Below are 25421 nucleotides of genomic sequence, written 5' to 3'. Positions count from 1 at the left end.
TAACCTCTATTTAATCAAGTACTACTTGCCCCTAAATTCTCATTCTGTCCATTCGTGTTGATGAACACGTGACTAGCACGATGTATTTAACTTCAAAAGCTGTGACAAAGGGAAAAATAACTACACAAGCTCTCAAATAACAGCCCTAGATACTACTGAATTTGATTAGAAGTACTGCATTCGGTTTTTATTTCCAATACTCGTGGCTGCCTGTCACCAATTTGCTGTCTTTTCTGCACAGTCCTTCATCTTTAAATCTCTATGTTCACACATAGTTCCCCTGTGGCAGAAAGGGTTAAGTGTCACAGGTAACCCCCGTTAGCCACAGCCACCTGCGGAGCACTGTCCTCCAAACATCAGACCTATGACTGACACAACCTCCCTCTCCCTAAGAGCAGCTCACCTGAGCTTTTGGAAGGCAATCAAGCTCCTCTCCCCTCAAGACCAATTTACTCCAGCCAGCTAGCTCAAATCTCTCTGAAGTTTCCAGGGCAACTAAAACTAGATCAGACAATTGTGGTAGAATATCCCAATCACTTAAGCTTAAGGAAGAAGATGGTCTCAATGCAACATAAGTTAAAGCAACATAATTTTTTTTTCAATGTCGTCTCTTCAAACTATCACACTTAAAAAGGTTTTGACTAGAAAGCAATCAGGTGTCTCTTTAGGAAAGAACTGGTAGGTTATGAGCTCATAGCTACAATGAAAATTGATTTCTTACCTTAGAAAGCCTGTCTAGATTTCAGAGCTCACATCAGCCTTTATTTTAAGCAATAATAGCTGACCTGCCCTTACTGTCTCCATCATCCACTGACCTTTGGAACCTTACAGAGTTTGATGATCAGCTTGAGAGTGATGCAAAAGCACAACACTACTTCACTGCAGACAATTCCAAGTCTTCCCTCTAGCTTGAACCTGCACCGTCCCCTGACGCTGCAACGTACAGTCCTGTGTGCAAGGCAACCTGCGTTCATGGTCTACACCACGGTGGGCAGAAAAATCATCCCTGAGGAGCATTTTATAGTGATGCCAGCTGAAAACCTCCTACAGGTTCCCCAACATGAGTGGAAGAGAAAGGAAGTGAGGGTCGGAAAGCTGAGAGAATCAACCTTTGATTATAATCACTTCTAACAGTATCTGGATTGTCACTCACAAGCCACAACTCAGCATCATTGTTAGCTTGTACTTAGCCCAAGAGCCTCTGAGTTTTTAATTGACAAAGCCGAACTGCTACACAAAAGACGCAGAGACTGGTACTGCAGGCTGCTATGACCAATACAAAACCATGAATCCAGCTGCTGTCTATAAAGGTTTTAATATCAGTATAAATAGGGCACAGTTACAAAAAACTGCAAGACCGGAGCAATGGAATTTTGACTTAAAAACCTTTTGAGTGAGGCTTTGCTCTTCAGAAACACACATAACACACAGACTGCTGGGTGGAGGGGAGGCGTGAGCACACATACACCATCTTGCCTTGACCCATTCAGTACAAAAATAGCAGTAGAAAGATGGTCTCTGAATTGCTGGCTGATCCCTTGGTTGTGCCTTAACTGACTGCTAGGGAGAGGCAGATTGCACCTTGTATTGAGAGCAGAGTTAATGCCCAGAGGAAAGTTTGTCCCCTCTCTCCATCCAGCCACAGCTTCCCCAGCTGAGGTACAAGCTATAAAAATAAAGATTTCCACTGTTCAGCACTTGTACCCAGCCAGGATGCTCTAGCAGAGGGAGCTGGCAGGGTGTGCACATGGGCTGATCAGTTTGAGGAACTGCTCTCAGATTTCTTTACATTCGCTGTGCTACTGGGTTGCAAGAGTTCAACGGGATCTTGCTGCTGATGTTACAGCTCAGTTTACAACACTGCCCAGATCAGGCCTCCCTCCCTTTCCCAGTCCTTGTTACGAGCTCTGCCAAGGGCGATGCCTTCTGTGGTGAACATAAATCATTCTGGTGCAGGTCCTGAAGAGGGAGGCAGTGGCAGGATAGGACCTATCTCTGCACATGCCTGACGAAGGCCTGCACGAGCTGGAACAAAGGCTCCTGCCCCTCGGGACCCAGCTTGGAAGCAGACTTGCCCTGGGGAGAGGGAAGAACCCCACTGGCAGGTGAAGAGGGGCCACCACGGCGGAAGTAACGGGACAGGCTGGAGAGCAGCGTACTCTGAAAAGAGAAGCAGGCAAGGAGTTAGTGTTCTCCAGATACACGCTCCTCTCCCTCCCCAAACCAGGTGCCTGTGGCACAGGGACAGGCACCAGCGGGCACAGCCCAGGATGACCTGAGGCTGTCGACTCATGCAGGGGAATGGGCTGTGCTGGGCAGTCGAAGATAAGTGACCTTCACCCACAAGACACATTTACACCGAAAGCCAGAAAGGATGCAACAAGCTGCTTACCAGCTCAGAGCTGAGCTCCTGCTTCATCCGCTGCTTGTCACGTGGATGCACAGCTGGGTCCCTCAAGTACCGAACAGCCTGGGAGATGAGCAGGTAGAAACAGTTTTCCATTGTAAACATGAGTAGAGACCTGGGCAAAGAAACGCTAATTAGCAGGAGCCAAACAGATCGGCACGATTCCAGTTTCAAGGTCACATACCCTTAGAAAGACTTCACACACAAAGTACATACGAGGTAACACGGTTACTGCTCAGATTCTGCTCAAGTAGAGATATCCCAAGCTATGCTCTGCAGAGTAGGAATGCCCGCTGGCCAACAGGGGAGTCTGATATAAATGTACGAGTAAATAAGCATTAACCCTTTACCTCTGTCTTCAGTGGGTGACTCAGAATGGAATGGCTTCACACATCCTCCCCCAAAAAATCTCTGCTTGCTTTGGAGAGATTCTGATGGGATACCCAAGCTCCTTGGTTTTACTAAGGGCGAGAAGCTCACAAGCCCCACTAATGCCTCTGGATCTTGATTTTGATCTGAGGAGCACTGGTTTCTGCTCCTCAACCATGACTAAAGGAGCTGGAAACTTACTTGAGGGTTTTGGTTCCCTCTTGCATATTCAACCCTGCAGCTTGAGGGAAAGGTTCCTTCTTCTTATCCAGCTTAGAGGGGAAAAAAGAAAGGCATTAGAGACAGGAGATACAAAAGAGGAAATACTCCTATTCCTCAGAATATCAGCTGAATGGGTGCTCTGACATCATTGCAACTGTTGTGCTCTCCCAAACAAACAAACAGCTAGTACCTCTCCCAACATGTTAAGAGCCACATTAACTGTGGCGAGGAGGGTCCCAAAGGAGGGTGCGACATCTGAATCAAAGGCTGGTGTGGTGAAACTCAAAACGAAGAGCATGTTGTACTCAGCAAGGTCCAGCGACTGCGGGGGAAAAAAAAAAGAAGAGTGAGTGACTCCAGAGGCCATGAGTATGCTATTGTAATAGTGATATAAATACCCAGTCCTTATATCACACTTTTTGTACAGAGAACTTGAAGCACTGAGGTCAGTTCCCAAATCTCAAGTATACCGATGGAGCAGCAGAGAGTACTCTGTATGGTACTGCACAAGCAGACCAACTGCTCTGCTCACAAGTGGAGGGGAAAAGAAGGATGCCTTTTCTGAAGAGCGACATACTGAGGATACAAGTCTAGCTGGGTTATTAGCCTGCGCCAGTACGCAATGTTGTGCGGAAGAGACCACACAAAAGCTCAGCCAAGCCTTCCCTTCACACTGAGCAGTGCCTCATTATTAAGGGGATTCCTTATACCCTGCCTTCCTGCTTTGTGCAGAACAGCAGACAGAGGTAAAAGCAGGGTCACTCTCTTAAACACTTCATAGACCCAGAGCATCAATTGGGATGCTGGAAACTGCCCCCTTCAGAGAGCAGTACCGCTCCTCTTTCTCTACCTGATCAAGGAGGATCTGGCAGACGTCAGGGGTAAAATGACGGAGGGCAGCAAGAGATTTGCTGAGGATTTTCAAGAGGCTGTACTGCACCATAAGCAGCGCCTTCTGCTCTGCTGCCTCTGACTCAGGGCTGGGATGTTTGGAGGAGGCTTGGGGGTTACGCTGCACTCGTGGAGTCACACTTGACGGAAGGGAGTCACCATTTTTTGTCTGTGGAAAAAGGAATAAAGAAAAGAGACTTGAATACAGGCATCACTGCTTTGTACGAAAGCCAACCCTTTCAGGAAAAAATGTTACTAGCAAAAGGAACAAGGAAGTAAGGCACCTAAACTTTTTCACCTGCTAGAAGCATGAGAATTCATGCTTCATGCACATCAGAGGAGGCACTGCACTGCAGGGAAGCAGCTGCAGAGGCTATCGTTCCACATGCTGGGAAAGGAACGGCTAACCAGCACACCAAGCCTTAGCCACACTGAAATGGCACTGCAAAGCAATGCATCCTCTGCACCTCACACCCACGTAAGGATTCCCCAAGAGCTACATCTCTTAATCAAATTAAAGCAAACCAAGGACACCAGGACAACAACATGTCTTAACTCATCAGAAATGACACCACAGGGAACTACAGCAATGCAGCTTTCTCGCTGCGGAGCGGGCAGCTCTAAAATAACAGCACTCTTCAAGTAATGGCTGCTCTTTCTGTAGGACCAGCCTACAGAGTCTACAGTTTTTAGAGCCTAGATTATTCTTTGCAAGCTTTTCCTGTGGAGACATGCAAGTCCTAACTATTAAACTCCTAGGTGAGTATATTTGCCTTTTAATGGGGAAGATGGGCATGCAAAACCCCAAAACTTCAGTTTGGTTTAGGGTCCGCATTCTCACCTGTAAATAGTGCTGGAGCATTTTGCGACTATGCAGGAGGGAGGTGCAGGCCTGACACAGGTAACACAGATTCACCTAAAATATAAAGGGTGAGGGAGAAATAATCTCTTAAAAGATCAGATCCCATCTGCACATTCACACAATCATTCCATGAATCAGTCTAACAAGACCAGATTATACCACTATTATTTTTGCAGTACCATTCAGGAAAGCTAGAAAATCCAATTAAACAGAGCCTTGTGATTCTAGAGGATCAATGCATTCTCCCAGCTTCCCAGTATTTTCTTGCAGGCACCTGGCACTGAGGACTGAGACCAAGACATTGAATTCCCCAAGTTACATTTCCAAGCAACCATATCTCTGTCCTCAAAAACCACCTTTCCTCACTCAACTCGGACAATGTAGAGGACTTCATGTTACAGAAGAGACTTATTTAAATGGACTTCAGCAATAGTTCATATTGAAAGAGCAGTAATAAAAAGACCAGGTAGCACTATTTTCTCTTAAACACATATAACTCCCTGCACTCCAAGGCAATATATTACCCAGAGCAGTATCTTGATTCCTACCTGTGTATCCCTCATAAGCTGTGGTAGATGAAAATGCCATTCTTTCGTGAAATTTGAGAGCTGGAGAATGAAGCCAACAGTGTGATCAGCCTCTTCCAGGCAGGCCAAGCTCTGTACTGTCCATACTGCATTCAGGCACTGGAGAAGGACAAAGAAGTAAATCAGGAAAATGGCAGTTAAAGCACAAAAAGCTCCTTCCCCTCCCTAAAAGCAAAAGCTGAAGATGCATGAATTTGACCTTAGGCACAGAAAACGCATTTTGACAAAATGAAAGCAGCTGCACAGCACATGGGTTCTAGACTCCTGACACACTAGGTCAGGGGTCAGTGCATTTCACAGGCGTGCTGCCATATGAGAAGACAGCTATTTGTTTACGGAGCATGCTTACATACAGCACCTACTTGCATACAGGATTCTTCACCAAATCTGCACTGACACAATTCAGCCAATACACTGATTTCAGTTTTGCAGGACACGAGAGCTTGCCCATCTGGATAGTGACTGAACCCCGACCAAGCGTTTTCATTACCTCAGCAAGTCTGAACTGAGACCATTTCTAAGAACAGCTCTCACTCTCCTTTTCAAAGCAGACGGTCACAAACTAAGTTCTCAGCAAACCTTCCCTTTTGTTACTGTGTTGAGTAGGAGTATTAAGCAGCTGTAGCAAAGTTATAACCCCGAGAGTAAAAAGGACATACAGACATTGAGTGTCCATGGTCTAACAACTATCTCAACAGTTATCTCTGCCTGACTACGTGGCTTGTATGCTATTCTCCTTCTCCCACTATTTAATTATTTCTATTGTAAAGCTTTCTGAGACAGGAGCTGTGTCTTTTCAATGTTTCTATAGTTTCTGACACGTTTCCACAGCTATTGTAACACAGAAGCCAAGTGAACCATCTCAGAGGAAGTACATGACATACCTGAAGAATCCTCTCTTGATGGACACCCACAAAGTCCAGGGCTTCTGTTAGGAAGTTGTATCTAAGTGTCTTAAGAAGACGCTCCATCAATGACATGGAGAGACGATAGACCCCGGGCCAAGAAGGGGCATCCAGAGATTTTCGAGATGAAGCAGATGTCTGAACAGACCAGATATAAAACCAAAACAAATGACTTATTTACACTGCTGCTCAGCATGGCACATGCCACAAACCCTTCAAAACATTCTGGAAGTGCCCAGACTCTAGGGGTGGATGCTGCCCTCCCAGGCCCTGTAGGCTCCTCTCCAACTACAACCAGTAAGGCAGGGCAGGGCAGAGCTCTCCTAGTGCGTTCCCACCCAGAAGCAGCAGCACCCACCTGAATGGCTCCATTAGTGCTAAGCTGGTACACGCTCAAGAGGGGCAGGCAGACACTCTGTGTGACGCCAGCTCCAGCCACCGCTGCTGCCCCCTACAAGACACAGAACAAATTACTGTTAAAATCTGCATGTCCTTCCTCTCTCAGACCAAAGAGACTCCTCTTGCATTAGATATTTCTATCCTTTGCATTGCCACCCTTCTTTTAGAGAACCTTCATCCACACACACTTTTATGCTGCTCAAAAATTCAGTGTCAAGAAAAGCAACACCGTTCTTACTGTAAACACCAATCTGCATAGCTGTACCATGAACCCATTTCCATATCACCTGGTTTGGTATATATCTAATCTTCAAAAAGGTCTGGCTTTGAAAGGACCTTGCTTTCTCCTGAAATCCTACACTAAGTTGAATTTGCAATAGATAAGTAATGCTTTACTGCAACTAATGAGAAAGCAGGTTCCAACACTCAGTGCTGTTTTAGCTAGGGGAGTTGATTTGCATTGCAGAAGAATGTATTCAGGGAAAATATCTGCTCTAAATTACAGGTCTGCTCTGGCTGGCTCAGGTCTTCCATCTGAGACGTTCCATTATCAGGAAGAACAATGAAAACTAGGCAGGCATCCACACAAGACCTACTGCTTGCCAGCCTCTAAAGAAATCTTTTATCTACAAATTATTGTTCAGCTGCATCGCAGACAATCTAATGGGATGTATGGCTCCTATTCAAAACACATAGCAATATGCTCTCATTTCTTTGCATCTCTCACCTGTTGCGTCCTTGCTAAGGTCAGCAGTAAATGTAATGAGGCCTCTGTGAAGTGAAGGTTTTGTTTAACTCTCAAGCTGATCTCCAGGGCAGCAAAGATAGTAGGAAGCACAGGGACTTTCCTAGTAATCTGTAGCCAGTAGTCTCCATCTTCATCAACTTCACAGAGTTCTTTTGCCAGATGCAGACCCAGAACACATACCTAGAGTGACAAGGAAAGAAGGAGAACAAGGTATAGGCTTGTCATGTATATCAATAAAAAAAAGAAATCTTGAAAGCATTTACTAACACAATCTAAAGTGCAATCATTCTCAAGAGTAATCAGTTAGGGCATCTGGTATTCCTCACATTATACTCAGCATACTTCATGACTGTATTAGCAATTGTGACAGTTTCTTAGGACAGATCTGAATGAAGAGTAGCAACAGCCAACTTTGACGTAGGCCAAAAAGACACAAAGTAATTCTGAGGCAGAAACTCCCAAAGCTTCCTGCAGGTAGCAGGTTGTGAGGGAGAATTGTTCCAAACATACACCGAACTTTTTTTTTTAGAGAAAAGAAACATGGTTATAAAGCAGATGAACAGGTCTTTTACCCCATCTCGCTGGTCCTTGTGTTTAACTCGGGAGGCATCATCTGTTTCCATGCTGTCCTTATCATCTGTAGCATCTCCAGAGGTCAGGCTGTTCCGCGTCTGATCAAAGAGCGCAATGACCTCGTCTTGAAGTGTTTCACACACACTCAGCACCAGCTGGGAGTACTGTGGGATCTCATTCACTGTGACAAACACAGAATAGAAAACAGTTAACACAATCCTTGTACTTAGGTTTCCAGTTCAACTGATAACATCACTGGGGCCACATTTCTTAGAATTAGTATTTATTCTGTTTTCATTTCAAAACTTACAAAACAGAACGCAAGGAACTGTGACTAAGTTAGATGATTAAGCTTAGGAGGACATAATAAGAGATTAGATGGGTCATCTGACCATAAGAACATGTACTTTCCCTAAGAAGTCATATAAATCCATGATATTTCAGAGCACAAACCAAACACTGTAATGGGAAGATTATTCCATAACTGCTCGCTACATTTCCTACATATTTTTCCAGATTGCTGGTACAGGGTCACGGGTGCAGTCTGTGTTCTGAGAGTCCTTATAATACTAAATTCTCACCGAAACCATCATAATAAATTGCACCTCCTTTTCCCACCATTACTGCAGACTCAAATTCATTAGCAAACAAAAACATGCACAGAATTAAAACTCTCAACTTTCTATTTGAACTATTTTCCAAAAGAGATGGGCTTGCAGAACCCAAGCAGTAGAATAAGGACTACACAGAAAGGTAAGCTGATATACCTCTCAACACCACAACTGCCTTTATATCTGTGTTGCATAGCACCTAGTCCAGATTCCAGTGATAGTCTTCAAGTAGTTCTGTCATGTAAAATGTCCCAACAGTGACAGGAGTAATGACCAGACTGGTTTCTCTGGTTTGTAATGAAATGTATCCCCAAAAGATTTTCTTATGTTTGGATTATTCATTATCTCTCACAAGTAATTCATATTGGAATCTAAAAAGCTCTGCACTCAACTCTGTGAGATGCCATTACTAGGGTGTCTCTCCCATACCTGCTGAGCTATTTTCACAAACATGTAGGAACTTAAACAGCTCTGAGATCTCTATCTCCTCCTCTATCAAACTGATCAAGCATAGAGGTTATTGCTGGGAAAAGACAGGAGAAGGGAAAGATATATACACATTGTGAATGACAAAAGCTCATCTCCTTCTGAAACTAGCTAAAACAAGTAAGAAAAAAAAAAGCAGAGAAGTCTCACAGACTGGTGACTATATTCAGCATCCTGCACTACAACTAACACAACACACATTTTTATCTTGGAAACACTAGTAATAAGAGTCTATTCAGCTGTGGCAGCCCTGCTCTTGACACTCCTACACCACCTCACCTTTCATCTCCTTCATTTGCAACACAGTGATGAGAGCTGAGAACACTTTGGCTTTGGTCTTCTCCATCATCTGCTGATCTGCCTGTAGTACTCCCTCCAGAATCTGCGTCAAGGAGTTTATGATTTTATCCACAGAACCCAACTCGCTGACAATAAAAAGGGAGAGCTCTTCAGATTAGACAAGATCCCTCAATAAATATACTGGCTTGACTGAACTGCATGGATCATAGGTTGTATGGTCCACACAAATAAAAGCAGTTCTTCCAGGTAAGCTTTAATTCATCACCTGGATCTCATTAAAGACATTCGACAACAGAGTGAGCATGCAAGACTATCACAAAAGCTTCTCTGATACATTTGGAAGCAGGAAGTCAAACCATAAATATACTGTTTGACAAGAGATTTCAGCAACAAAGTATCAATACTGCCACCCCAAAAGAGAATCCCCTAATAAGGCATCAGTTTCCTCCACAAATCACTAAGGGAATCTCACTAGGGCAAAACATTTGAACACAATCTCGCAAGTTTTTATATTTAGCTGTGACTAATAACGATCCATACAAAATACCTACCTCTTCCACTGTTTGAGCAGGATCAGAAGAAGAGTACATAACATGGACCCCAGCTGCAGACAGGACACTGACACGGGAACCAGAAGCTAAGAAGAGATATCCCAAGAGTTATAGTTGCAATAGCCACAGGTAGGACTCCGACACCCCAACCACCACCACCAAATGACCAGGTTTGTTTTTCAACAAGTAGCAGCATCATGGGATCCCTAGCCAGGACCCTCCGCAGGGTCGCCCAGTGATGATGAGAACGAAACACAGAAATGAAAGATTTATACGAAGCCCAGTAATTCGGGGAGAGAGACTTTGATTCAGCTTGATTTCACAGAATTTGAAAAACCTCTGATGACAAGCAGCTGCAGAAATGGAACTCCTCTTAGTACAAATGAGATGAGCAACTGATGACTGGGAAAGTAAAGAACTAAGAAGTACTAGCACCTACCAAAACCTTGGTCCCATTTAGCACATCCAGAAACAATTGCTGATGGACTGCAGAATCAGTCAGATGCATTATATCTGCCTAAGATGCACAAACACAGAGACAAGCTCAAACAAATATAACAAACAATGCAACTTTTTTTCCAGTATAAATTTGTTACCCAAAGAATTCACCAAATTTTGTATTTGTTGAATGATGCAATTTTGTAGAAATCACAGAAGCATTATATTAACAGTTGACAAAAAGTTGACAGTGACTAACTTCCCTCATGGTGTCCCTCACTTGACGCAGCAAAATCTCCTTGGGATCACAGAATTAGTTAGAATCACCATAAAAATTGTTTACTATCTCCCTCCTCTGCTCAGACAGACAATATGCTCATTTTGATCAAACAGCGAAGCAGCACCTACTCCAACTATTCCCTTGTACAATGCTCGTGCCAACTTGTATTGTAAGCATACATATAAAATACCTGAAAAAAGACAGTGGCTTCCTCATTATGCCATATTTATCTGGCTCTGAGAAGCTGACATTACATTATTCAAAATATTAATTTCAGATTATCCTGAAAGGTAAGAGGAAAAAAGTACTAAGGTAGCTCTTACATGGCTAGTAGAAATAATCAGCAGCATCCGCCAGGCTGAGATCAGCATCTGATATTCTGTCATGGAGGCACAGCTGCTACCCTCCGTCTCTGCCACATGATATGCCAGTAACTTCACATATTCTGACCAATAAGCAAAGCGCTTTTTGGTGGAGAAATTCTTCAGCGTGTCTTTCAGGGACTGATCCAGTGAGCCCCTGACCAAATCAAGAGGAGAAGTTATCTTCATTTATTCTTTGGTCAGAAAATAAACTTCTTCTGAGATTCAGGCAGGAAAGCCAAGGACACAGCTTGCAAGTGAAGGTTATTCCACATATTAGACCTGTACAGGGAATCCCACTTTTTGCATCAAATATGAAGGAAAAAGATGAACCCTGAAGAAAATGTACGATTTCTTTTTTTTAAGCAGAGGTTTTAGTTAATCCTGACTTTTCAGTGTATTAAACGGCAGTTACGTTTGGGGAAAAAAAACCTGGCCGGGAGAAAACCACTGAAATGTTATTTGCCAATAACTACAGTAGGTGCGCTTAGCTTAGTTAACAATTAGTTTTAATATTTATTTTCATTCCAGGATAAAAAGAAAATACTAATACTAATGTTCCCATCTAGAGGCTACAAAAGCATTCTTTGTGTAACTGATGGTTAGAGGAAATTCGAATGCATGTTTACAATCTGTTTATAAATCACTGTTCCTCCCATGTTTCCATCACGTGTACTAACTATATCAACATCCTCAAAGCCTGCACAGTCTCTCAATATTTAACACACACGGTCTAGATAATTAAAAACAATTGAGAAGAAGGAGAGACTATCAAAGACTTACTTAACAACATAGTAGATCTCCAGGCAGATGATTTTCATGATTAAGGCACAGGTGTCCAAGACACTGAGCTATAAACAAAATAAAAGCAAGATCTGAGCATCTTACTTTGCAGGGTGACTGGAACTCTAATTTATCCCTACCCATCCACTTGAGGCAACAAATACTCCAGTTTCCCAGGAGATTTTTCTCCCACGATAGTAATAATGTTCTGTCATTTGACCAGGGACCGGTGACAACAGGGAATGAATGGTCTGTTCGAACCTGCGCTGGAAATGAATGAGAGCCCAGGACCTTCATAACAAAGGGAAACTCCCTCAGAAAGGAGAGGCAACAAAAACCTAATGGATTCTTCTGTGCTACTAGTCAGCCTGAGCTATGCCTAGAAAAGCAAAAGAGAGTTTCTTTTGCCAAAAAGCACATAAAATTCATTATAGATAGGCTATAGACAGCATACTTCATATATTAGCTCCTCACAAAGAGCAAGTCTTATCACAGATGCGAGGGTCACATTATCTTTGTTTCATACATTAACAAAGAGAACATTTCAAAAATTAGTCCATGGCTGTACAGCTAATCCCTGCAATGCCAGAAAGCATATGTTTCAACTGTATGTTGAATATGCCTGTGTTTAAACCAACTGATCATATCTCTTTTTAGAAAGCTGCAAACAGAAGGAAGAGCCACACATAACACTTAGAAATCCATTCTGAGAAGCACAAAACTACCTTCATTTTGTTCAGATGCAACTCACCTCTGATGTTTCTGAAGGGGGAGGAAGCGTCCCAAAGAGAGGATTGGTTAAGTTTTCCCAAAACTTTGGCCTAAAAGATGTATACAGAAGTAATATCAGATCTCTCCCATGCCACATGCCTAACAGCATCTTGACTGTTCCAGACTTCACAGAAAATACGCTTTAGTTAAACATAAGCTCATGTAGCTTTGTGTAAAAGAAACTGAATGAAATATATTCACTTCGGAATATGCACATACAGGCTTCTCTTTTCCTTTCCCAAGAAACTACCATAGATGTCAAGTACAAAGCCCACATGTTGCACACCCTTACTAGGACACAAAAGGACTATGATGTGATTGTTTCTGAAAAGCCTGATGAACTAAGGAAAAAGCATTAGGAGTAAAAAAAAAGGCAGCAAAGTGCACTGTAGAAAAACTACTCACTTGGTCCTCAGAACTAACATGGCGCTATCTCGGCGGTCCTGCCACAGGGCATGCAGGAAGGCAATGGCAGCCCGATGCAAGAGGGGAGGGCACCAGTACCTCTCCTGTTGTTTGGAGTCTATCAGCTCTAAGACAACTTGGAGGCAACTCCACTCCCCTAAGCTGAATTCCTAAAACAAAAGGAAATAAGAGAGGTTACTTCACCACAGAACTGCTATATAGGCACCTCCTAAGGCAGAATGTTGCTCAAGTCTACTTAAACAATACACAGCAAGTAAATCCTGAGTGTGTGGTGCAGGCATACTTTTTGTACACACATATGTATAATATAAATGACTACAAGGAATGTGTAGCACCGAGGAGAGAGATAAATAACTATTTCCACAGGGTAGGTAGCTCAAAGCCAGCAAAATTAAAAATGAGATATGTTGAGACTCAAAAAGACCACCCCAAGAAGACATTGAACTGCAAAGCACTTGAAACAGAGTGAGTATTCTGGAAAACTGACATTGTCCATGTATCTCAATCTTCAGCATTTTCCATTGTCTGTCCATTGTCAGAGTCAGACCAAAGATCCTTCTGGCCCACTTTCCTGACCCAATTTAGCCATTTGTATGTTAATTCAGTATCTGCTTTGAGACGTTGGGAAAAGCTTCTCTTTGGTTGTAAGGAAAGGTGAAGCTGGGATAGCAGCACAACCATCAATTGTAAGCACATGCTGCATTTATCTTTACATTAGGCATATCAGGTTACCTGTTAGAATTTAGAGACTGATGCCATAAGACTGCTATAAATGTATTTTGGACTAGTTTACGATAAAAAAAATGAGTAATGCCCTGGGCATGTAGCTGCTATTCTACCTTAGACCCATCATTGCCATCCTTCACTTCCAAGTTCAGGAACAGTTCAATGAGCCCAGGTTGTGTCTCCACTGCAACCGTGAGGAATTCCAGGATCATGACTTTAATACGCATGTCCTCAATCTTGCTCTGCAGGCGGGTCAGGAAGGCATCACGGATGGCAGCAGCATCACTACCAAGGCAGGCATAAACCGACATGGGAGCAACCTGCAAAAGGAAAGAAATGTCAGAAACATGGATAACCAAACTCCACAGAATGCTGCTTCCCTCTATCACAAAGGTGATTTGCATTTTAAATTGAAACTCCATAATATTTTATACTGAATCTAGGAACAGAAGTGAGGGAACTCAAAAATAACAGTTATTTTCATTAAGCAGGAAGAAGCTTGCAAACTGATCCAAAATTTCCACTTTGGCAATTCTGCTCTCTCCCTTATTTCTCAAGGAGCATGGCAAAACTGGAAAGGTTTCAGTTCATGCAGCCTTCAATAGATTTGCATTACGTGCTCTGACACAAGTGAACCTGAAGAAATTATCCTGAAAGAGCTTCAATGCTGGAATCAGTCAAAAGGTGAAAAGCAAAGGAGCACTTAAGTAAGTTTTGTCTTACTGTAGCCAGTCGTTTCAGCAATTGGATGGCCAGGCGTGGAAGTGCAGGGTCATGTTTGTGGTAGATATATTTGGCCAACACTGCAATAAGATTGTTTCCATGAGCACCTGAAGAAAACACAATTAAGATCAAACAGAAGAACCTGCAATAACATGTAATAATTTACCAATGATTTCAATAGTGGAAGGTGAAAATTAGCTCAATCTTCCAAAAGAATAAGGCATGGGCCCAGTCAGAGGTACTAATGGCAACTGATTTACTGTATGCTTCACACCCATCTCATTACAAAGCAGCAAAACCAAGCCACATTTGTTTAATACTTCAGAAGCTGTCTTAGAGGAGAAAAATGCCTTAGAGAAGGGAGAAAGGGCCTTCACCCATCACTAGAGAGCACTTTCTGGAACCTTCAAATCTCAAATATGTTTGTAAAGAAACACATTCTGATTATCTGCATATAACAGAAAAGCACAGCTTCCTAAGCTGCCCCCATGGAGAAATACATACCATGCTGAGTAAGTGCCTGTTCTAACGGAGACACCACACTAGAGGGGGGTTTCAACCGGATGACATTATTGGTGACTGAGAATGCCAGCTTAACTGTTTGTATCAGCAGTTGACCTTGGCCTTGTGACTCATCACTGTTTCCAAAAAGAAACCAAAGTAAGTAATCGTGTTGACAACAGACATTTATTATTTGCACAACATTCAAAGAGCAAATTCTATATGCTGTTGGGCAGCGGTTATAAGACATCTTTACCCAGTCCCTCATATCACCACATAACAGCTGTTGAAATAGAAATCCCCATAACACACACAAAATATTTTTAGCCAACCCTGAGTTTTCAGTGTCAAATAATAAAAAAGAAAAACAGTCTGACAGCCTATTGTCATTTTCTTTTTCTTCTTCTGAATCCAGAGATTTTAAATCTGTTAGGACAGAGGTAGAAACGTTTCCAGAACCAATCTCACAGAAATTATAATGTATCCAAACTGGATGAAGAGATTAAACTGGCTCTAAGTCTGGTATTTTCACTAAAATTTTCCTTATCAGATAAACATTCCACAGAAAAAGCCAAAAAAGGCTTTTCAAATAGATCTCACTTTCCTCTTAATAAATCTGGATTCCCTTCCAATCTTTTGTTGTGAAAGAACAAAAATGGCAGACATTCCCAGAAACAACCGGCTGGCAAGTTTGGCTGTGTCTGTGTGTTGAGTAAGGTTAGCTAGCAAAAGAGAGCAGAGGAAAGGGAAGGGATTCAACCACAGCTAGAGCAAAAGTTTCAAGCCTCAGTGACAACCATAAGGAAATTAACACTCTTAGTACTAGAAAAGCCTTCAATACAGTTGATTTCAAGGGTACTTCAAGCTGCCTTCAAAATCCAGCTTAAAAAGACTGATCATCCCTAGCACTTTCTAAAATTACAGTTCAAGCTTTGTTGTAATATATTCATAATAATAATAATTTATTGATAATGATTCATTCATAATAATAGCTTTACTTGGACTCTGGTGTAAATTGAAGACATAGAAGTTCTAACACTGGCTATAATCCTCTTGCTTCTAATTCATTCATTTACTCATTTTATACGTTAAACTCCAGTGAACTCTTTATGAAAAAAGGTAATGTTGGCAAACATTAACAAGCTGAGCACATTTACACCCACTGACATGCTCCAAATGTCAATTAAGCTAAGTAAAATAGAAAACTAAAGCAACTGCATGAAATAGAGAGTGTACAGTGAAGACTACATACAGGTCTGGGACGAACAGGCAGCTTATCCTCCAGAACGTATGAGGCAGTTTGCTTTAGCTAGCTGCTGTGCTGATGCCCAGCTAATACTAATCAAGTTAAAGCTACGTTTCAAGTATTATCCGTTGCTTCTTTCTCAGGCTACTGAAGTGACACACACAACTCACCTACTAGACTGGGAAGCCATTACCATATCAATAGTGTCCACACCAATTCCCATGATGTTAATGACAGCTTGCCCTGCTTCAGTGTTGGCCAGACTGAAGATGCACAAGGACTGAAGGCTGGGGGCATTGCTGCGGGACATGAATGACACAGGACATAGTCATTAGGAGCACTTGCAGTATTTTCTCATCTAGCACCAAGTAAACTACCACAGAGTAGCCTCTATGAATTTCTACATCCCCCCAACGCCTCTACTTTCTTCTCCCTTCTACTTTCTTCAGAGTGGGTATACCAAATATGAAAGTGGATGGCAATCTGTCTTGGGGAACCTACTTACTGTTTTCTCTTTCCTCATCAGGTCCTCTAAAAAGCAATGTGGTTTGCTCCATCCCTAAACCTTCTCTACCCTCCCTGAACTCAGTAATGCAGAAAAGGGCTGAAATCAGCACTACACAACACTAGCTTACCTCTAGTAACTTCACCAAAAACTGAAACAAAAAAGGTAGTAACAGAGTCTTCTTGCACTGTAAATGAGCTTATTGCAGATCACAAATCCATCATCCATCTTACCTGCTGCGAGGATCCATTTCAGGGCATAAATTCAGTATAGCATGGATCAACTGAAGAATCAGGCACCCTAAAACAGAGAGTAAATGACTACTCAGTTTTCAGGAAAAGCTGTTGCCAAGTTCCTAACATTTTTGAACAAATTCACAGCATCTTGCAACACTGATAATGCACAAAGCAAACCCCAAATGGCTTCTAGAGAAGGTCTTATAAAAGAGAGGGGAAAAATAAAATCAACATTCTCTCCAATAAGACAGTTGATCCTTTCCTCCCTCCCAACCCCAAGGAAAACCCCACCGACCTTACCAATTTTCTCTCTTACTCCATGCAAATTATAGCGCCATTTGTGGTAATTTGGTAACATCTCCTTCAGAACAAACACAATGCAGGGCACAAGCCCTTGGCTCTGGGTGCTACCAAGTTGTCCCTAGGAAAAATAGAAATTTTATTGTCCCGCTTCTGGTTAAAAGGACATGATATCTTTTGTAAAAAGATACTCCAGCTTCTACATCTATCCCTAACGTATGAGAAAAGTATTGAGCATAGGGATTTACAGATTTACAAACTTGCACATGCAAATTACATTCCCTAGCAGATCAGATGAATCAAAACTGGTTGGAGAGAACCAGACTACAGAGAAATCAGAAATAATAGCACAAAGGGGAGTGTCAACTAATTACTACCCAAAGACACCTGTTGTACAGGGCATCTGCTGTATTTCACTTTCCTATCACAATGGCCTACAGCTGACTTCACATGCAGACCACTCCAGAAGCACTCACCCGGACAAGAGTTGTGATCAGGTTCAGGAAGGAGATGGTAACACTGTACTCGCCTTGAGGCTGTTCTATGCTCATCAGTAGGTTTCCATAGCCCCCGGCATTCATCCCTTCCGCACTGTGAAATGAGCACGATGGTTCATGGTGTGAATAGCAGGAATCTGCTTCAGGACAGCGGGTGCACAGGCATAACCTAAATTACTTCATCTACTATCAGTTACAAGAAAGTACGATCCCAAGTAACAAAGGACTGATTCAGAACAGCGTAGATCCTACGCACTTTAAGACGCTGTATTTTGCCTCTCCTCGGGGCTATATCCTGTATTTTGAGTAAGATGAATCTCACCCTCAACTCAAAACTCAGCACAGTCATCTCCACTGTCTAAATATAAATTTGTTATTTAAGCACTTTCCATCATGAAACTAATGCTTTACAGTTGCATGCAATCCATTCACGAACAGTGCAAAATAACAGAATCTGTGGAGAAGGAGAAAGCAAAGAGAGAGCTGGGCTGAAGAGTTTTTACACATGTGACAGTCCAAGTCACATCACCAAGTCCACATCAGTGAAAACGACAGGCAGCATTAGTGGTGAAGGGCTCCAACACTCACTGTTCTATCAAATATTACTGAGTTTGTTTTTCCACTGTGTGACAACAGACATCATTTTATGGATCTCTATTTAAGATTTTAATCTGACAAACATAAGGAAATTACAGATTACATGAGCTAGAGATGCTGAACGCCAGGGATTTTTAGAGGACTTCCCAGGAATTGCACTTCAATCAAAGAATCCCAGCTTTTCTAAAGCTTTCACCAGCTCTCAACCCTTTCATAAGTGAAGGGCCTGTCAGATGCATGGATTTCATAAACCTCAGATTTCACACTGGGAAAAAGGTTTTATGCCTTGTTATGAAAAGTTTAGGTTAAAAAAAAAAAAAGAAAAAGAAAAAGAAAGGATTACCTAATCATGTGATTCATACTGGACACTGGATTGGCAACAAATGGCAAGAACCCTGTATGGTGAAGATCGATCCAAACCTTCAAGAGAAGAAGTACAGATATTCTCTTTTGTTCAAACATACATGTCTATGTCTATTAGTACTCAGCTCTAGAAAACCTGAAAGGTCATTTCCGTACCTTGGCTGGCATCCGAGCAGCCAGTACGGTCAAGCAGTTGACACAAGAAGCAATAACATCCACAGGGGGAGAGATTACAGTTGTTAGCCTAGGAAAGAGAAGTATTATGCATAAAATGCACTGCCACCTGTGGTCTAGCCTGCATATTACCGTTTTGCTCAAAAAGGTGTATTTCTCAATGATGTACCCACGCATAAAACCTAATCAGATACAATACAGACACCAGAGTATAGACTTTCAGTCTAGACTTGCAACCTCTGCCTCACACCTGAATCAGAGCAATTTACTGTGACAGGTAAGGCTGGCAAAGCAGCAGACTGTCACAGTGAACAATGATAATGCAGCAGAAAATCCATTCCCAGGCAGTTAGCAGTGAGAGGAGAGTTAATAAGTACTGGTTGTTTTATTACCAGGAAGGTACTGCTCTAATGGTAGGCTTTATGCCCCTTTTGTGCAAGTATAGCTACCAGTATAAAATGCCTTTAAATAGAAAAAATTGTACTACATTCAAGTAGGGAGTGAGAGGTCGTCCTGCTGTATTATTATAATTAAAGCATTAAACGGTGCGTAGCCAGAACAGTCTTGAGAACTGAACACCAGTCTTGGGGACTTCCAGCACTGAGACACACTTCTCGCAAAGCTTTTAACCAAATTGGTAATCGATCGTTCTTCCTGCTAATTAAGTCTTCTCAGGAACCTCAGCTGTTAGTGACTTACCTCTGCAGGAGCATGTAGATTCGCGATGTGATCGGTAAAAGACAATCTGCTATTGATACATCAGTGCTGATGACTTTATGAACCAGATCAATGATAGGCTTTACTCTCTGGCAATGCTGAATCACATCTGGGTAAAGAACATTAACATTAGAATTAATCACACTTAAGCAGTCATCAAATCTGGAGAAATGTACATTAATCTCTTTGTACATCCCCTGGATCTATTCCCATAATACAAAACAAGTTTCTTTTAATCTGTCTAAACTTCTCCATCATCTAAAATTTATCTCATCTCACTACATGTGCTTAGCATTTTCCAATAAATTTTACAGAATTACCATAATACAAAAACAGGTTTCCAGAAATGTATTCCAAGATCTTTCATCTTCCTGTTGCACTTGACTTTTCTTTCTCTCTTCCATAATCCTTCTCCTACAAATCTCCCCCCTTCTTTATGCTTTTTTCCAGTACTTTCTTCCCCCACTTAATCAGGGCCCTCCATACGCTGCCGTATTCCACAGTCATCACCTGATCATCATGACTGGGACAATATTGGGCAATCTCTGTGAGGTGAAGAATGTATAAAAAGTCCTTAGAGCTGCTCAGTCCTACTACTAACCTCAAACCAATACCAATTAACAAACATACTTATTTCTCTTTCATACTCCCAATTCCCAACATGTCCTACCTGCTGTCGATACAACATGGAGCAGCATCTCAATCTCACAGGTGAATAGCGTCCAGCTGCTGTAGGAATACTCCCATCGTACCAAATAAGCCCGATCATCCAGCATCACTTGGCCCACCGTTCCTTGAGGTATCCGCAGATTTGTCTGGCCTAGCCCTAAGGATTGAAGGAGGAAGAGGTGAAATAAAGTTAGGTCATGAATTTCCCCATGAGTTAGAAGACAGTTTAAAGAACTGAATCCCCAAAACTTGAATAAGTAAAGGTTAAATGCAGTTCCCCTACCAAGAGGATAGAGGAGCTTTGGAGCCTGTCTTCGCCAAAGTGTGCCGTCTTCATGAGAGATCACATCAGGAGGTTTATGCTTGTACAGTTCAATATAGAATGACATTTTATCCAGGAAACTGTATACCTGCACACAGAGAGAGCTTAAAGAATACAGCCAAAGAACCAGAATGTCTCAGAAGTAAACCAACCAGGTCATTTTTAAGAATTGGTAAGTTTTCTTGACACACACAATATCCTTCTAACATGCCAACCCTACCAAAACACTATTAGAAAGTCCACATGTCCAGACAAGTCTGACCCAATGAATCGGGAACCAATTATGAATGAAGTACAACTTGAAAAAAGAGACAGTATCTTAATCTTCAGCCATTAGAGTTGAAGAGTTTCCTGAAAGTTAGAAAACAGGTCCCCCCAGTGTCTAGCAACAACAAAGGACTAAAAAGGAGACCTAGCCATTGTTGTTTGGCAGAAGTTTGATATCTGATATCTAAGGCTGCAACTGTGATATGCACTTGTAATGGAAAGAAAGAAAACAGTACCACTCAGCACATTCTCTCTGTCTAGAAATAAATCATCTCCCAAATGCTAAGAGAGATCCTGTACCTTTTTTGCAGTAGATTTATCTGACACAAGGGCTTGGAGCAGCTGAAGGAGAGGAGTAAGAAGATGGGGGAACATCCCACACACACTGTCCAGGATAATACCCAGACCTGCAGTTGGTTCCTGGTGGTGAAAACAGAAAGCAAATGTCTTATTACTAAAAAGAAACACTAAAATGGGCTCAGTATAAACACAGGGATATTTTTCCTTTTCAAGCTGTACATTTAACATTAATCATGCAAAAAGTATCACTCCAGTCCTTGCACAGACTAAAGCATGAGGCAGTGTGCAAGTATAAGGCAGGAAGTAAGACTATAATGCATTACATATCATCCTAATTCTGTGACAACAAAAAATAAGCATGATGCTTTTGCCAGCAGTTAGTTCAATCCTTGCAACCCCAGCTCTGGTTTAAACTATCACCTATATTAAAACTTGTTCCAGTATCCTTCAAGAGCAAAGCCAAGGCTGTACCTAAAAGGCAGGAAAGGGCAAAAGTAAATCAAAGACATACAAATGAAAACTAACTCCTCAGGCCCTCCTAGAAACTAACTAAATATGATCAGTCTGTCCCTTTCCTAAAAGGGATCTTTTTTCTTTATCGTGTTTTAAGTCTAAGCAAGGCAGGTCAAAGAAGTTTCCAACACACTCACCGTCTTCCAGAAGAGCTGAGGAATGCTGGAAGCTGCCAGAACTTCACATGCTGCATCAATTATATCCTTCAAAGAGAGAGAGGAAGGAGAAAACACAAAGTTATTTTACACAGAAGGCTTTCACCCCAAACAAGTTTTGTCACATCCTTGGAATTTAAGTTTCCATGTTTATTCACTAAAATGGAACTACTTCCTCTATTCAGGACTGAGGGAAGCATCTAGAACACCCAAACCCAGAACATGCAGTCGGTCTAATGCCACACTCATTAACAATGAATGGACTGGCCAAAAATAAATATGTCCACTACATCTGCAGAGGACTGTATGAAGTCCTCCCAAACTCAGAAATTCAGTATGTATTATTTCCATTCTATTGGAAGAAACGCATCAGCAGTTAGTTTCAAAACTGCAAGACGCATTATCTTGCATTACTAATCTGACAGTACGCAGAGGTGTTCATCAAGCTTACATCACATAAACACAAGAGGAAAAATAGTAAATCCCTCTTTTAGAACTATGTAAATCACATAAAGCTTGCTGTTTCAAATGCAGGATTAACATTTCACATAGGTAGTTAGTGTCAGTTACAACAGGTTATTTTACATTAGATAACGGACAAAATGAGTCTTGGATGCTTACCTGCTGATTGCCTAATGTATGCAATTCCAGAGATGTCAGGACAAAAGAAAGCAGCCCATAAATACACATGCAAGCTGTGCTGGCAGTACACTGGAAAGAAAGAATACACAAGACCATTATAGGAACGATTATGAAGTACAGAACACACTGTAACAACACTCAATCCCCTTTTTGGGCTGTGGGCACCTCTGAGTAACTGCCTCTTTCATACCTCAGCAGAGAGGCAGTAAAATAGGAAGCAGTTATTAATTAAGCCCCACATTACATGAAAGATTTCACTGAACTGAGAAATGCTGCCACTATCATCATCATCAGAAACTTCTTCAAAACACCATAAAAAGAAATACTTGATGTTCAGAGGAATAAAAAGGATTTACTTTCCTCAGTTTCTGCCTACAAAGTAGTTTACTTGTACATTGCATTATCTACTGAAACTATAGAGGGAAAACAGTGCACAGTGATATCAGCTAATAATAAAGCTCTACAATAGCAGATATGCCTATGGAGGCAAATCAACAAATGTGATTAAATGCAGTCTGTACTGCTCAAATGAGATATAGCTCCTTGAATTACAGAAGTAATTTTTATTTATTCTTCAGGCATAAAAATCTGTTTAATTTCAATTTGATTTCTGCTCTTCACTGAAAGCAGGTGAGATGATAAAATGTCCATCACATACTGTTCCTTTACTACACACTCTGCTTAAGAACAGATTTAGACTGAAAGAACACTGGTCCAAAATCATCTGCTTCCCACGTGCCTTTACATCATTAGTAGTTAAAAACCTTCAAAGAGCCTAAAAATATGATTATAAGAAACTCACATTCTTCCCTCCACTGCTCAGTGATCGGAGAAGCTTTGTCAAATACTGGAACACATTCAGCTGGATAGCAGTGCTGCCCATTCTCCTGATCACATTTGTTGACTCTTCTGGGTTTACAGTGTGACGGAGCAGAGCCCAGGCCAAAAGCACGGGCGCATGATGTGAGACATCCCCTAACTGCAGCAGCTGATTGTCCATTTCCTGCTCAAAGACAAGGCAGAAGCAAAACAATCAAGTCCGTCTTAAACTCATGCTCAGCAAGCATACAGCTAATTGCGTCTTTGCACTAAGTCACCTTTCCTTTGTAGATAATCACCTCAAGCATGCAACTGAACAAATTATACATAGTTGCAGCCTTGGTCTGGTTTTCTGCATGGCTCATGGGCTCATAGTTGTTCTCGTCTCTGTTGTTCTCTGTCCTAAATATCCTTGACAATACAAGTATTTTGCTTCATCCCCTTCTGGCAAGTTCGCACTATCTATTTCTCTGCTCACACCTTTCTTTGGAGAAAGGCCCAAGATAACCAAGCAAGCATGCAGGAGAAGAATTAATTTCCTTCTTATTTGCCCCAGAATGTTATGTGGATGTTAGTCCTTTCACTCAGGCAACATGTCCAAGGACCATGAATTTAGAGATATAATCTGTTAACAGCACTGCTTGGATAACTACAGTAAGTTCCATACTGCTTGGATAACTACAATAAATTCCATACTGTTAGGCCTAGCTGGGGCTCACTTTGCCAGTGGCTTACCTGGTGGATACGCTCATTATTGGCTAACTTGTGCTCCTCTGTCCTGTCATCCAAAGCACGCTCATGGAGGGAGTCTATTTCCATGCCTTCCACCAGAATAAGAGCACTAAAGTATCTGAAAGCAGGAGTTATTTAAAAATTCAGCATGAAAAAGAAGAGGGATAAATATTCAAAGAACAATCTATAGTTCATATTTGTCAAGCAATACTTTGAAGCCAGTAGAAACTGCATGAAACTAAGAGCAGCTAATCCAAATTCTTGGTCTCAACATGCCAGTGTATGAGAGAGTAAAATCTTCAAAACTACCATTCCTGGCTGAACAGCCGCCATCCCCCTATCCTCCCAAAAAAAAGAAAATTGAAGAAAGCTCCTTCTCCTTTGTAATTCTCTGCCACCTGGCAGCATTTTCATTCCTTCTAGATGAAGCTTAAGTTATGCCTTACACAGCAAAGTACAGACATTATTGCTGTTTTTGTAAGCAAACCCATGACAGCTTGAACAGAGGCATCACAGTTAACAGTACAGGGCAGAGAGGGAGTGCTAGCCCCCACTCAGATAGCAGCCACACTACAAGCACAGCAAGGATAGTGAAGATGCAACTTCATTTCACCACTAGCCAATCTAAGAACTAATAACACTGGATCTTCATTGCTAGTCTTACCAATGACAGCTAGATTAAAGCTAGTACACATATGCCTCTTTACTTCGCAACTACACTTTTATTTTGCCACAGATGCCTGGTGTGACCAGCAAAGCCAATTTTACTCTCATCACAATTAGTTTGCTTGAAATACTGGTGATTTTGAGAGGCAGCAGCATGAATTATAAATATTTTCACACTGAAGAAAACAACTGTTTTGCTCCATACTCACTCCACAAATATACATGGTAATTACCCAATACGGTCCACGAGGTGATCCATGCTTTCATCTACCAAGTGTCTGTTTGTTTGTCTAGTGCCAAATCCTTGTTCTTTGAACATCTTTGCAAATGCCAGAAGCTCATCAGGTGCCATTTCAAAGTATGCATAATAGAGGAAGATGACTTCCAGGAGCATGGACTGTTCACGGAGGCATTGCACAAACCAGCGGGAAATCTGACGTTCTGTCTGCACAGAAAAAGATCCTACTATTATATGTTGAAGTTCACAGAGCAGTCAAAGCAACCAGAAACCAAGACATATTGAGGCATTTCAATAACTTGTGTAGTAAGTGGCTCGCATCAATGACAAGGAAACCTGCTCTTCTGTCCCACTGTTAATATAGAGTGTGCTGATGCAGAGAAATCACCATCAGCTACACAAAACAGATCTGTTGGCCTAGGGCTATCAATGGATTTGTTACAAGGAAGAATATGTTTCAAACACCTCCTTTTGCTCTGAGCAGAATTGTGTTCCCTTGAAGGGAAAAAATTTTTTCAGGTTTCTCAGACCAGAAAAAACAT

The 25421-nt window shown here is 41.8% G+C and overlaps 1 protein-coding gene across 2 annotated transcripts in view; it reads right to left on the bottom strand.

Annotated features, from left to right (window-relative positions):
- Nucleotides 1-1296: 1296 nt before the first annotated feature.
- Nucleotides 1297-25421, bottom strand: part of NUP188 (nucleoporin 188) — a 30373-nt gene continuing 6248 nt past the window's right edge. For both annotated transcript variants that reach the window (XM_026110820.2, XM_026110821.2), the window contains 36 exons: nt 24875-25086; nt 23979-24093; nt 23227-23427; nt 22404-22493; nt 21765-21830; nt 21115-21234; nt 20509-20635; nt 20227-20382; nt 19539-19665; nt 18822-18909; nt 18646-18722; nt 17685-17799; nt 17209-17329; nt 16906-16972; nt 16338-16466; nt 14925-15058; nt 14421-14527; nt 13811-14017; nt 12951-13120; nt 12526-12595; nt 11775-11842; nt 10953-11148; nt 10351-10428; nt 9912-9997; nt 9340-9485; nt 7963-8144; nt 7370-7570; nt 6602-6694; nt 6223-6381; nt 5300-5437; nt 4731-4805; nt 3849-4058; nt 3189-3320; nt 2978-3048; nt 2393-2522; nt 1297-2160 (listed from right to left, as the gene is read on the bottom strand). In XM_026110820.2, coding sequence (XP_025966605.1) covers nt 1990-2160; nt 2393-2522; nt 2978-3048; nt 3189-3320; nt 3849-4058; nt 4731-4805; nt 5300-5437; nt 6223-6381; nt 6602-6694; nt 7370-7570; nt 7963-8144; nt 9340-9485; nt 9912-9997; nt 10351-10428; nt 10953-11148; nt 11775-11842; nt 12526-12595; nt 12951-13120; nt 13811-14017; nt 14421-14527; nt 14925-15058; nt 16338-16466; nt 16906-16972; nt 17209-17329; nt 17685-17799; nt 18646-18722; nt 18822-18909; nt 19539-19665; nt 20227-20382; nt 20509-20635; nt 21115-21234; nt 21765-21830; nt 22404-22493; nt 23227-23427; nt 23979-24093; nt 24875-25086 — 4635 coding nt within the window. In that variant the 3' untranslated portion in view covers nt 1297-1989. The remainder of the gene's footprint in view (nt 2161-2392; nt 2523-2977; nt 3049-3188; nt 3321-3848; nt 4059-4730; nt 4806-5299; nt 5438-6222; nt 6382-6601; nt 6695-7369; nt 7571-7962; nt 8145-9339; nt 9486-9911; nt 9998-10350; nt 10429-10952; nt 11149-11774; nt 11843-12525; nt 12596-12950; nt 13121-13810; nt 14018-14420; nt 14528-14924; nt 15059-16337; nt 16467-16905; nt 16973-17208; nt 17330-17684; nt 17800-18645; nt 18723-18821; nt 18910-19538; nt 19666-20226; nt 20383-20508; nt 20636-21114; nt 21235-21764; nt 21831-22403; nt 22494-23226; nt 23428-23978; nt 24094-24874; nt 25087-25421) is intronic.

The sequence above is a fragment of the Dromaius novaehollandiae genome, chromosome 20 (genome assembly GCF_036370855.1).
Source record: "Dromaius novaehollandiae isolate bDroNov1 chromosome 20, bDroNov1.hap1, whole genome shotgun sequence".
NCBI classification, from domain to species: domain Eukaryota; kingdom Metazoa; phylum Chordata; class Aves; order Casuariiformes; family Dromaiidae; genus Dromaius; species Dromaius novaehollandiae.
The sequence above is the reverse complement of the archived record's forward strand: the minus strand, read 5'-3'. Positions and strand labels throughout refer to the sequence as shown.